This window comes from Nerophis ophidion, linkage group LG02, assembly GCF_033978795.1.
Source record: "Nerophis ophidion isolate RoL-2023_Sa linkage group LG02, RoL_Noph_v1.0, whole genome shotgun sequence".
Lineage (NCBI taxonomy): Eukaryota > Metazoa > Chordata > Actinopteri > Syngnathiformes > Syngnathidae > Nerophis > Nerophis ophidion.
The window spans coordinates 15,646,136-15,660,239 of NC_084612.1; the positions used below are offsets into that span (position 1 = coordinate 15,646,136).

The 14,104-nt window shown below is 42.1% G+C and overlaps 1 protein-coding gene across 1 annotated transcript in view; it reads left to right on the top strand.

The window, feature by feature from the left end:
* Positions 1–14,104, top strand: part of igdcc4 (immunoglobulin superfamily, DCC subclass, member 4) — a 232,452-nt gene that overhangs the window by 132,120 nt on the left and 86,228 nt on the right. The window contains exons 3-4 of the mRNA XM_061878024.1: positions 3,569–3,710; positions 13,335–13,468. Coding sequence (XP_061734008.1) covers positions 3,569–3,710; positions 13,335–13,468 — 276 coding nt within the window. The remainder of the gene's footprint in view (positions 1–3,568; positions 3,711–13,334; positions 13,469–14,104) is intronic.

The window sequence follows — 14,104 nt, forward strand, 5'->3', positions numbered from 1 at the left end:
AAATACTTTTCCAGGTCATGATGAAAGTGTCTGGCAGCCACTCCTTGAGGGGGGGGTTGGGGCTGGGAGCTTTTGGGTTGGTTCTGCCCGGTGCGGTTCCAAGCCACAGCGACCAGCTCGTCCTCCACCTCCAGTCTTTCAGCCTGCCAAGCCACAGCGGCCATCACGGCCACCCCCACCAGTCTTTCGGCCGATTAAGCTGCAGCTTCCAGCAAGGCCACCTCGTCCAGCTCCAAGTCCACGCCAAAGTCCAAGTCCACGCCGCCAAGTGCCGCCAGTGGCAGCTCCACGTCGAAGCCAAGTGCCGCCAGTGGCAGCTCCACGTCGAAGCCAAGTGCCGCCAGTGGCAGCTCCACGTCGACCGCCAAGTGCCGCCAGTGGCAGCTCCACGTCGACCGCCAAGTGCCGCCAGTGGCAGCTCCACGTCGAAGCCAAGTGCCGCCAGTGGCAGCTCCACGTCGACCGCCAAGTGCCGCCAGTGGCAGCTCCACGTCGAAGCCAAGTGCCGCCAGTGGCAGCTCCACGTCGACCGCCAAGTGCCGCCAGTGGCAGCTCCATGTCGAAGCCAAGCTAAAGTCCACGTCGACCGCCAAGCTCAAGTCCACGTCGACCGCCAAGCTCAAGTCCACGTCGACCGCCAAGCTCAAGTCCACGTCGACCGCCAAGCCCAAGTCCACGTCGACCGCCAAGCCCAAGTCCACGTCGACCGCCAAGCCCAAGTCCACGTCGACCGCCAAGCCCAAGTCCACGTCGACCGCCAAGCCTAAGTCCACATCGACCGCCAAGCCCAAGTCCACGTCGACCGCCAAGCCCAAGTCCACGTCGACCGCCAAGCCCAAGTCCATGTCGACCACCAAGCCCAAGTCCACGTCGACTGCCAAGCCCAGCCACGATGACGACACTTGTTGGTCACGGATGTGGCTGCTACGTGGGTGTCCACCACGACAAAGACGCCAACCTCGTCGGCCACAATTGAGGCCACTACGTGGTCGTCCGCCACGCCCTCCTCGTCGGCCACAGTTGTGGCCACTACGTGGTCGTCCGCCACGCCAAGGGGGTCGGTCACGGATATGGCCGTTCCCGGGTCGCCCACCTCGGTCCTCCACGCGTCGCCGCCACTTGACTTTGCCCCGTTGGATACGGGGACACGTGGTTTGGCAATCCACCGCCATGTCCCCCTCCCGCCCTCCCATGACTCTCGATCATAGTTTTGTTTTGTTTTTTGTTTTGGACATCTGGGAGCTGTCTTTAACGGGGGGGCTCTGTCACACAAATGGATCATGTTTTGTTTTGTCATGTTATGTTTTTGATTTTGGACAATCAGTCACGTTTTGCACTTCCTGGTTTTGTTTGTTTCCATGCCAACCTCATTAGTTTTCACCTGTCACGTCCCTGTTCTCAGCCTCACCTGTTTTCACTAATCATCACAGCTATTTAAGTCACTCTTTTTCTTGTCTTCGTCCTGGGATCCTGACACTCACACGCACCCTACCCATGCTGTCCAAACCTTTACGTCCTCTCCACAGTTCCATGCCGAGTAAGTTTATATATTTATGCCACGGTGCACTCTTTTGTTTCATGTCTTTAGTCTTGCCATCGTGCTGTTTAAGTTTATAGTTAAATTGTCTTTCATGCCCTTGAGCAGGTTTTTTGTTTCACGTTTGTACTGTTTAGCCAAGTTTCTTCCTCCATTGTGAACGCTTTTTGTTGTTTATTTGTTTATTAAATAAACCATGTACTTACATTCATGCCTGACTCGTCCCACATCATCCTTGCATCGAGGAAGCACAAACATCCACAGTCCAGGCCTGACAGTATGGAGGAAATGCGGACGTGACGACAGGTTGTAGAGAATGCTAAAGGCCCTCAATATTGTTGTCCAGGTAAAAATCGGGAGAATGCTTGCCCCGGGAGATTTTCGGGAGGGGCACTGAACTTCGGGAGGATTGGCAAGTGTGAGAAATTGAGGTGTTACAGCGGCACCGCTGCTGTGTAATAACGGCGGGCCAGCTGTAATGTTAATTTGATATTGTCTCAAGGGCCAAATTAAATTACACGGCGGGCCAAATTTGGCTCGCGGGCCAGAGTTTGACACCCATGCCTTAGGGGGTCTTGGGGGGCGTTGGCGCCTATCTCAGCTACAATTTTTTAATGCCAAATACAACAAAAGTCGATTGTAGCTGAGATAGGCGCCAGCGCCCCCCGTGATCCCGAAAGGGAATAAGCAGTAGGAAATGGATGGATGGATAAGATCAACATTTCTAAAGTATAATAAGTCTCTTATTCTTTCTAATAGGATTTTTATTCTGAGGTTAACCAATAATAATTAAAATACTTCTTACCATTAATGCAACTTCATGAACAGGTATGGTAGAAAATTATGCATATATTATCACACAACTTTTATGCTTAAGGGCCGTTGCTATAATTATTGTCAATTGTGCTGAAGTGGTATTTTTCTTTGTCCGTGCAAAACTGGCAATCCAAAATATTGCAAGCTAGTCTGGTATCAGTGTCCAGGAACGGCCTGCTGACTGCCAAGGCCGGACACCGCCGTGACGCAGACAGAGCAGAGAGAAAAGGCGATATCACCAGTGTCAACACATTTCCATTTTTGTATATAGTCAATTTTTGTGTCTAACTGGAGTTGTCGAGATTACCTCCTTCCCTTAGCGACAGCATCAGTGATGTAAACAGGGACCTCCCAAATAGAGGAAGCACACAGGCTGGACAATTAGAACGTAGTTTGGATCTGTAACTAGAATACAGCCCAAAACACATGTCTCCTCATTGGGCCAAATTGAACTCTGTCTCTGCATGATTCCTTGCTTCTCGTCTGTTTAATAGATTTCATCAGTGTTTGAACCTGTCGGATTACCATCGGATATAATGTAGAAATGTCAGCTAAGATTTATCTAAAGGCCAGATGCAGTCATCAAAAGAGCCGCATCTGGCTCGAGAGCCATAGGTTCCCTACTCCTGTGTTAAGTGGTCTTGTAGATAGAGTGTCCGCCCTGAGATCGGTAGGTTGTGAGTTCAAACCCCGGCCGAGTCATACTAAAGACAATAAACATGGGACTCATTACCTCCCTGCTTGGCACTCAGCTTCAAGGGTTGGAATTGGGGGTTCAATCAGCAAACTGATTCCCGAACGTAGGCACCGCTGCTGCTTACTACTCTCCTCACCTCCCAGGGGGTGGAACAAGGGGAAGCAGAGGGTGCTTTCACCACACCTAGTGTGTGTGTGTGTGTGACTATCAGTGATACTTTAACTTAACTTTAATTTTAACTAACGAACGGCGATCCCAACTTCCTGGCGGAGATCCTTTTGTATTGAACTTGCTGAAGCAAAACACATTTTCTTCCATAAAGTTGACGACATGATGGTTTTTCATCATATGTCTCATAAGTATGGTTGTATCCCCACAATTGTCTGTCTTCTTATGAGCAGTAATTTAGTATATTGGCACTGCTGGGAAGGGATTTCAATAAATTGCATGGTGTCACCTGGCAAGCGACCTACATTCGACACAAAATGCATCGCCTGACTTTCCTCTGTCTTTCTCAGAGCTGTCCCCCTTCCATCAAGAGCCCTCGCCGCACACGCTACACGCTGGGGGTACAGCCCGATTCCAGTGCCGGATCGATGGCATCACCACACCTGTAATTACGTGGGAAAAGGACAAAGTCGCCCTCCCCGAGCACTCAAGGTGACTTCGCTTCAATTGCCATATTGAACCTTGCATTGTTACGCTCCATAGCCTTTTTCTGTCTGTGTAATACAGATGAGTGACAATAGGATTTTAAAAATGTTTACATCTTTTGTGGACCAAAGGCATAATTCATCTGTCCGGAAGTGTTGAATGTCATCTTTGTGACTGACTACGTTGTTTTTATTTTTTTAATTTATTACTTATGACTAATTCACTTATGACTAATACATCACATTTTTTTTTTATTAAATGTCAACGAGTGCGTCAATGAATACATTTCCTGAAAGCACAGTCCAATTAACTCAAAGCTACACTACTGTATGTGTTATGACCTTGGTTATGAAGCTAATTCAGCTTAGTGCTTTTTACTGCTATTCCTCTCCACAGACCACAGGCACTTTTTATTTCTTTTTTTATTTTTCTTTGTATATTTATTTTTTTCTTATCAAAGAGATGCCGCTAAGTGATATTGAGGCACACAGCCCTGCTCTTATTCTGAATATGTACTACGAGTACTAAGTACTTCGAAAAAGACTTTCATCAGTGAAATAGGGCCATTGATGGTTGACGATAATGATCTTCTATGGGTTTTTTTGATCATACATGGAAGAAGGACGGAAAAACCAAATGTACATTTTTTTTACTGACACAACTACAAAAAAAGAAAACTGTTTTAAAATCATGTTTTCAACAACTGGTAGATAACAATGAAAATAATAATACTTTTTACTTGGTGTGTCAAATGGTTTTTACTTGTAACGATTCTTAATCGATTAAAAAAATATATATATATTTTTAAATTTTTAAATTTTAATTTTTTTTTTTTTTTTTTTACTCTGTCCTCTTTGGCCACTCTGGCAAATCATTTACTTGATGTCGATGTCCATATCTTCTGTACAGATTTACTTCAGAAAACAGAAGTGTTGGATACATTCCTTTTCGCCTTATATGTATTTGACTTTGTTAAAATTTGTGTAGCATTTTGTAAAAAAAACCAAAAAAACAGTTTTCTTTTAAAAACCCGTTTCCATATGATTTGGGAAAATTGTGTTAGATGTAAATATAAACAGAATACAATGATTTGCAAATACATTTCAACCCATATTCAGTTGAATATGCTACAAAGACAACATATTTGATGTTCAAACTGATGTGTGCAAATAATCATTAACTTTTGAATTTGATGCCAGCAACACATGACAAAGAAGTTGGGAAAGGTGGCAAAAATACTGATAAAGTTGAGGAATGCTCATCAAACACTTATTTGGAACATTCCACAGGTGTGCAGGCTAATTTGGAACAGGTGGGCGCCATGATTGGGTATAAAAACAGCTTCCCAAAAAATACTCAGTCTTTCACAAGAAAGGATGGGGCGAGGTACACCCCCTTTGTCCACAACTGCGTGAGCAAATAGTCAAACAGTTTAAGAACAATGTTTCTCAATGTGCAATTGCAAGAAATTTAGGGATTCCAACATCTACGGTCCATAACATCATCAAAAGGTCCAGAGAATTTGGAGAAATCACTCCACGTAAGCGGCATGGCCGGAAACCAACATTGAATGACCGTGACTTTCGATCCCTCAGACGGCACTGTATCAAAAACCGACATCAATCTCTAAAGAATATACCCACATGGGCTCAGGAACACTTCAGAAAACCACTGTCACTAAATACAGTTTGTCGCTACATCTGTAAGTGCAAGTTAAAGCTCTACTATGCAAAGCGAAAGCCATTTATCAACAACATCCAGAAACGCCGCCGGCTTCTCTGGGCCCGAGATCATCTAAGAATCCAGACGAGTAGAAACGCTATTGACGAGTAGAAAAATGAACAGCACTCGGGTTGAAAAAAAAAATGGAAATGGAAATGGAAAGACACCACACTACCTGCAGTGAGCAAAATCGTCCAAAAGAACACTAAAACACCTTCCCATTGTATTCACTTGTTGTTTTTATTGTTTGTTAGTTTGTTTTATGGCCGTCAGCAAAAAAAATCCATAAATTAGCTACACCGTCTCATAATCCAGAGGGTCCAAACTAGGGATGTGCGGTATACCGGTACTGCGATACTAATGAATCTTATTCGGTACTATACTGCCTCTGAAATGTACCGGTCCACCACCCCCCCGTCGTCGTCACGTCGCGTCATTGCTGGTTTACGAGCAGACGAGCATGTTCGGCAGTGCACAATCACGGACTACTTACAAGCAGACAGTGTGTAGATAGAAAAGGTAGAATGGACGCATTTTGGCTTAAAAACCAACAATAAAGGTGAAGTTATTACACTGAAACAGCCCTCAGGAAGATGTCCTTTAAGACATGGCTAGCTTGCTAGCAGCTAACGTCTATCTGCCGTCTCCAGTGTTTTAGCTACTTCTGAATCATTTATCCTCGCCTCCATGGCGACAAATGAAGTATGTTTGTTACAAGTATCATCCATGCAGGACGAGGAATAGCTAAACATGCTTCACTACACACCGTAGCTTACCGGCATCAAAATGTGAAGATTCACCATTGGTGGATCTACACCTGACATCCACTGTAATGATACCAACTACAATAGCGTATATAGTCGATACTACTATGATTACATAAATATTTTTTGGCGTCACAACATCTTCTTTAATTTCTATGAAAAATCATATTATGTTTATAAACTCAGGAAATATGTCTCTGGATACATGAGGACTTGAAAGAATATAAATGATAAATGGGTTGTACTTGTATAACGCTTTTCTACCTTCAAGGTACTCAAAGCGCTTTGACACTACTTCCACATTTACCCATTCACACACACATTCACACACTGATGGAGGGAGCTGCCATGCAAGGCGCTAACCAGCACCCATCAGGAGCAAGGGTGAAGTGTCTTGCTCAAGACACAACGGACGCGGCGAGGTTGGTAATAGATGGGATTTGAACCAGGGACCCCCGGATTCCGCACGGCCACTCTCCCGCTGCGCCACGCCGTCCAGTATACAATATGACCAATGTATGATCCTGTAACGACTTGGTATCGGATTGATACCCAAAATTGTGGTATCATCCAAAACTAATGTAAAGTATCAAACAACAAAAGAATCAGTGATTATTACATCTGAACAGAAGTGTAGATAGAACATGTTAAAAGAGAAAGTAAGCAGATATTATCAGTAAATGAAATAGTAGATTAATAATTATTTTTCTACCACTTGTCCGTAATAATTTTGACAAAATAATAGAATGATAAATGACACAATATGTTACTGCATATGTCAGCAACCAAATTAAGAGTCTTTGTTTTGTTTACTTACTACTAAAAGACAAGTTGTCTAGTATGTTCACTATTTTATTTAAGGACAAACTTGCAATAAGAAACATGTTTAATGTATCGTAAGATTTTTTGTTAAAACACATTTTTTGTGGTCTTTTTTATTTAGAAAAGTACTGAAAAGTATCCAAATAATTTTGGTACTGGTCCCGGTAGAAAAATATTGGTATCGGGACAACACTAGTCCAAAGTGTAGGAAAAAAACTAGCAGCTTATTGTCCTGAATTCACGGTATATCATTGTATTTTAGTCATTGTGTGTGGATCTTTGTTTCTTAGCTATTAGACTACTTCTTTGTTCCAAGAAGATGGTGAAGAGACCATAGCAGTTTTAATACTAATACGGGGGACATAATACCAAAACAAACTGTTAACTATCAGGCCACTTCTTAGTTCTGTGAAGTAAACCGGAACTAAGGTTGCCAACCGACTCTTTAACAACATAGTCGTCCTGTATTTAGGAACAAAAGTATGCTATTTGTATCTAGCTGCAAATGGACGCACTATGTCCTGTTTTATTGTGACAATCCGAAATAGTCTGCCAAATGTCAAAGTATTGCAATGACAATAGTTTGCCAGAATCTCAGCTCTAAGAGGCCAACATGAGACCTCTCACCTGGCTTAGTTTACTCCCCCTATGTCTTGGCTGTCATCTGCCGTGGTTTGGCTCTTGGCCAGCTTTCTAGAGTTATCCCCCCCCCCCGTGTCTGATCTTTGAATCCCCAATGTAACTTTTCAAGTGACAGTTTGTCTATCAAGGAAAGAAAGCTACATTCGAAGCTACACGTGCTAACTTGGTGAAAATCGTGATGCTGGCTCACATTTTGTCATTGAACCACTCTGCTCACATCTCCTCGTTATAGTAATGTAATATTATATTGTCCTCAAAACACTAAATTCGTGCAAGTTCTTAAATCAACATAGGTGTTGTGTGTGCAGCTTTTTTCTTTTTTTTACAGACTACAAGGCACACTTAAAATCTTTTTTTTTCATCTCAAAACTCTGTAGTGGGCCTCATAATCCAGTGCACCCAATGTACGAAATAATTCTGGTTTTGTCTACCGACCTCGAAGCAATTGTATTTGGTACATAATGTATTGATAAGTGTGACCAGTAGATGGCAGTCAAACATAAGATATACGTGTAGACTGCAATATGATGGCAATATAACTCGGGTAAACAACACCTAAGTTGTATATGTTCCATTGAAAATATAGAACATTACACTTAAAAACCTATCACAATGTTTTAGTACGACTCTGGTAAGCTATGAAGCTGCACCTCCTGATGGATTGTTGGCACAATAAACATAGGAGTATTATTATGGTGTGTGTATAAGGTAGGACATTATCTGGCGTTTCGTTTCGCAATTTTATGCAAAAGCAACTTTTCTTACCTTATGGTACCTGATTATCTGTATTTGGGATCTGTATAAATCTTGAAAAATTGTGTGCTTTCACCTGTGTAGTCCGTTGCAACACCGTAGTCGATAAGCTTCTTCTTTTTCTCTATATTTCTGTCATGGGACATTCATCCTCCGCAGTTGCCATTTCTAATAAAAAGTAGTGTAAAGTTCGTACTTATATCTGTCAGTAAAGTCGCCTTGAAAGCGCTGAAACATACCGGTATTGTGAGTTTACATTATTCACCCAAGGAACGTTAGTTGTTAGAGTTTCGGTCGGACGTTTTTTTCACGAGAGACACTTCTGGTGTTGTTTCCGGATGAGGAGATATTCCTCGTTATTGATTTAAGTAAAGAGAGTTAGCTCCAGCTTATGACACTTCTTCCACTCCCGTCCTTGCACGCTACACTGCTACAACAAAGATGAGGAAAAGACGCTGTCGAAGGTGAGCCATGTAAATAAGTGGCTTGAAGATGGTCTGTAAAACATCATCTATGCGACATTTTGACCAAATAACCACCATTACATGTTATGTAGACCACAAGGAAGTGTTTTCAATTTAGAAAAAAATTATAATAATATGGGCAGCACGGTGGAAGTGGGGTTAGTGTGTCTGCCTCACAATACGAAGATCCTGAGTAGTCTTGAGTTCAATCCCGGGCTCAGGATCTTTCTGTGTGGAGTTTGCATGTTCTCCCTGTGACTGCATGGTTTTTTTCTGGGTACATAGATAGATAGTACTTTATTTATTCCTTCAGGAGAGTTCCTTCAGGAAAATTAACATTTTCAGCACAATCTCATTCAAGATCAGACAAATATTACAGGGGGACAGAACAGGATTGCTGACAGGTCTGCCGACTTCCGGAGCCCCTTACAAAAAAGGTGAGATGCAGGTAAACAAGGGGGAGGGAATGGGAGAAAGAAATAAAAGATTAAAATAAAATTAAATTAAATTAAAAAAATCGGTATAAGCCTGGGCCTCTGGATAGGGGGTCCATACTGAGGCCAAGGGAATAAAAACAACAACTCCGGTGCTCCGGCTTCCTACCACCTCCAAAGACATGCACCTGGGGATAGGTTGATTGGCAACACTAAATTGGCCCTAGTGTGTGAATGTGAGTGTGAATGTTGTCTGTCTATCTGTGTTGGCCCTGTGATAAGGAGGCGACTTGTCCAGGGTGTTCCCCGCCTTCCGCCCGAATGCAGCAGAGATAGGCTGCAGCACCCCCTGCGACCTAAAAAAAAGGACAAGCGGTAGAAAATGGATGGATGTATAATAATAATATGACTTATTTAATGTGCCCTATAATCCAGTGCACCTTTTATATGAAAAAAGATCGAAAATATATTTTCGATCTTTTTTAAATTTTGAATTAAACAAAAAAAAAAAAAATCAACTTCATCCAATTTTGTAGTGAGTTTTGTTCTGCGTTGTGTAGTTTTTTTAAGTAAAAGACACTCCACCATTCCGTCGTTTCATCATTTATTGGCCACCTGTGTTGGAAACACGAAACACATACACAGGTCTCTACTTTCTGGAGGAGTGATACCTCCTCATCACAAGTCTGAAAGAGAAAATAAACAACATTCATTCGTATAAAAATCCATCCATCCATTTTCTACCGCTTATTCCCCTTCGGGTTCGCGGGGGGCGCTGGCGCCTATCTCAGCTACAATCTGGTGGAAGGCGGGGTACACCCTGGACAAGTCGCCACCTCATCGCAGGGCCAACACAGATAGACAGACAACATTCACACTCACATTCACACACTAGGGCCAATTTAGTGTTGCCAATCAACCTATCCCCAGGTGCATGTCTTTGGAAGTGGGAGGAAGCCGGAGTACCCGGAGGGAACCCACGCATTCATGGGGAGAACATGCAAACTCCACACAGAAAGATCCCGAGCCTGGATTTGAACCCAGGACTGCAGGACCTTCGTATTGTGAGGCAGACGCACTAACCCCTCTACCACCGTGAAGCCCTCGTATAAAAATAATAATTTAAATTACATTAACAAAAATTTTTTATCACAAAAAAAGGGATAAAAATGCACAAATCCAGGTCTACAGACCATTCGTCGGCAGTGCGCCTTATATTTTCCGGTGTGCCGGAAAATACGGTAAATGAAATGTACTCAATTTTTTATTTTTTTTTTGATAAAACTCTTGTTTGGTATCTTCAAGCTTAAATATTCTCATTTACCGGCGGACGTACTCATTCTGACATTTCACAGGGCTCTAGTGAACTTTGCTTCTTTGTCGCACGGCGGGTTTTGTAGCGCTAATGGCCGCCGTGGTCCTGCATGACCTGCAAACAGCTCGATGCTTATGGGGGCTGGTGGGTGAGATGAGGTTCCGCCACCGTAGGCGCTGCTAATGGCTTGTCACAAAGATAAGCTGATACATCAGCACCTTTTTGCCTTCTTCCTAGCGGCTGCTTTTCTCCTTATTGGTCCAGGTGGCTCGCCCTTGCTCTTTATTTTGGTATTATTCTCCATCCAATTTTCTTAGGTTTTTTTTCTGTGTCTGTATCTTACCCGTTTTCTGGTTGCACAATATGGCATTTGCCTCATGAAGTCAATTGTTAGCCTAAAAACATTTTGAATTCAAGGCAGTAGGGTTCCAAGCTTTTAGTGTGGCTAGCTGCCAACTTACTGTCTTTCCTACCAGGCTTGTCAAACTTGTTTTCATTGAGGGCCACATTGCAGCTATGGTGGCCCTGAGAGAGATGCTTGTACAAACTCTGTTTCCATATGAGTTGGGAAATTGTGTTAGATGTAAATGTAAACGGAATACAATGATTTGCAAATCCTATTCAACCCATATTCAATTGAATATGCTACAAAGACAACATATTCGATGTTCAAACTGATAAACATTTTTTTTTTTTGCAAATAATCATTAACTTTAGAATTTGATGCCAGCAACATGTGACAAAGAAGTTGGGAAAGTTGGCAATAAATACTGATAAAGTTGAGGAATGCTCATCAAACACCTATTTGGAACATCCCACAGGTGTGCAGGCTAATTGGGAACAAGTGGGTGCCATGATTGGTTATAAAAACAACTTCCCAAAAAATGCTCAGTCTTTCACAAGAAAGGATGGGGCGAGGTACAGTCCTTTGTCCACAACTGTCAAATAGTCAAACAGTTTAAGAACAACGTTTCTCAGAGTGCAATTGCAAGAAATTTAGGGATTCCAACATCTACGGTCCATAATATCATCAAACGGTTCAGAGAATCTGGAGAAATCACTCCACGTAAGCGGCATTGCCGGAAATCAACATTGAATGACCGTGACCATCGATCCCTCAGACGGCACTGTATCAAAAACCGACATCAATCTCTAAAGGATATCACCACATGGGCTCAGGGACACTTCAGAAAACCTAAATACTAAATACAGTTTGTCGCTCTATCTGTAAGTGCAACTTAAAGCTCTACTATGTAAAGTGAAACTCATTTATCAACAACATTCAGAAACGCCGCCTGCTTCTCTGGGCTCGAGATCATCTAAGATGGAATGATGCAAAGTGGAAAAGTGTTCTGTGGTCTGACGAGTCCACATTTAAAATAGTTTTTGTTTTCATCCGGACCAAAGGGGAAGCGAACCATCCAGACTGTTATCGACGCAAAGTTCAAAAGCCCGCATCTGTGATGGTATGGGGGTGCATTAGTGCCCAAGGCATGGGTAACTTACACATCTGTGAAGGCATCATTAATGCTGAAAGGTACATACAGGTTTTGGAACAATATATGCTGCCATCTAAGCGCCGTCTTTTTCATGGACGCCCCTGCTTATTTCAGTAAGACAATTCAGCACGTGTTACAACAGCGTAGCTTCGTAAAAAAAGAGTGCGGGTACTTTCCTGGCCCGCATGCAATCGCGTTTTTTTTTTTTTTTTTGTAGTCTGTAGCTATCAATATCCTCAAACATGAATCTTTCATCCTCGCTCAAATTAATGGGGAAATTGTCGTTTTCTCGGTCCGAATAGCTCTTTTTGTTGGAGGCTCCCACTATAAACAATGTGAGGACGTGAGGAGCCATCAACATGTGACGTCATCGTCTGCGACTTCCGGTAGAGGCAGGGCTTTTCTGTTAGCACCAAAAGTTGCGAACTTTATCGTGGATGTTCTCTACTAAATCTTTTCAGCAAAAATATGGCACTATCGCGAAATGATCAAGTATGACACATAGAATGGACCTGCTATCCCCGTTTGAATAGGAAAATCTCATTTCAGTAGGCCTTTAATATTACCTAATAATGTAACAAAATATTATATTATCATTTATTCCAAAACAGTTTTTAAGTATAAATAAATACTCAAATAGCTGCTTGGCATATGAATTCAGAGCAAAATGAACGCTGTCTTTATGGTAAAAATATGGCAACTTAGCTGCCAGTTTTTGACCGTAAAAACAACTTTAGTACTGTTTTTTATTTACACTGTTAAAACAAAAAACATCGAATAGAATGTGCTATAACAACTACAGTAGTTTTATGAAATAATGTAGCAGCATTTACCTTGGAAAGGGAATCTCTACGATATCTCTTTCAAGCTGCTTCTCTGTCAAACACACCATCAGCAGCTTTTCCATATTAACATGGATAAATGTCTGCCATTTTGATGGTATTCTAACATTCTTATTGTAACATTCTTCTATATAGTTGAATTATTGCTGTAAATAAATACTGTAGTTAGTTTTTATTCTATCATGTAGGGACAGTCAATGGTCTGCCTCCCTTAACAAAGAGGGATGGGGGCCCCTTTAGGGACCCAGCCAGAACCCTGCAGACTACAGACAACTGTTTTATTATTTTTTTTTGCATCTCCCAGTCAGCGATTAGCATCCATCATGCTGCTTCTTACTTGGTCTCCTTCTGTCATCGCCCCCGTGTGACGCAGGTTAATTTCGCTTCCTAATGGGGTGCTCCACATTCTGGAGGTTGCCAAGGAAGATGAAGGCGCTTACCGCTGTGTCGCATCCAACTCCGCCGGGAGGAACGTCAGTCATGAATCCCTGCTCACTGTCACCACAGGTCAGTCTCTGGTGTGGAGTCCCTTTTTGCTTTTGTATCGATCTCCACTAAAATAATCTACTTTACAATGAAGGATAGGTAATTTTTAACATTTTTAACATTCAAATATCAACATTTTGGCCCGTATATGTTTTATTGTAGCCCATAAGGACATAAAGTATACGCAAACTAATGCGTTTTCCAGTCAGGAAGTAGTCTTGTATGTTGAGACATACAAAGTGTTTACACTCTAAGTATTGTACTTACTACACACCGTTTGTCTAAGTTTTAGTTTTTATAACCAAAATTGAAATTGGCATGTAAAATCGCTAATGCTAATCAGTAGCATATAAATCTCCAAAATGTGAACATTGTGTAAAAGTTAATTCCATGCCAGCAATTCAACTTCAAATGTGAAACTAATGTGATGTAAACTCATTGCATACAAAGTGAAATATGTCGAGCTTGTATTTGTTATAATTTTGACGATTGTGTTTTAGTTTCGGAAAACCCAACATTTTCTGACATTTTCGATTCAAGGTTTTCATTGACTATAAGCCAAAATCATCAAATGTAATCAAAATAGGTCTTGAAATGTCTTGAGTTGCATGTTATGAGCTTATGTCATATATTAGTTTCACCTTATAAATCTAATTG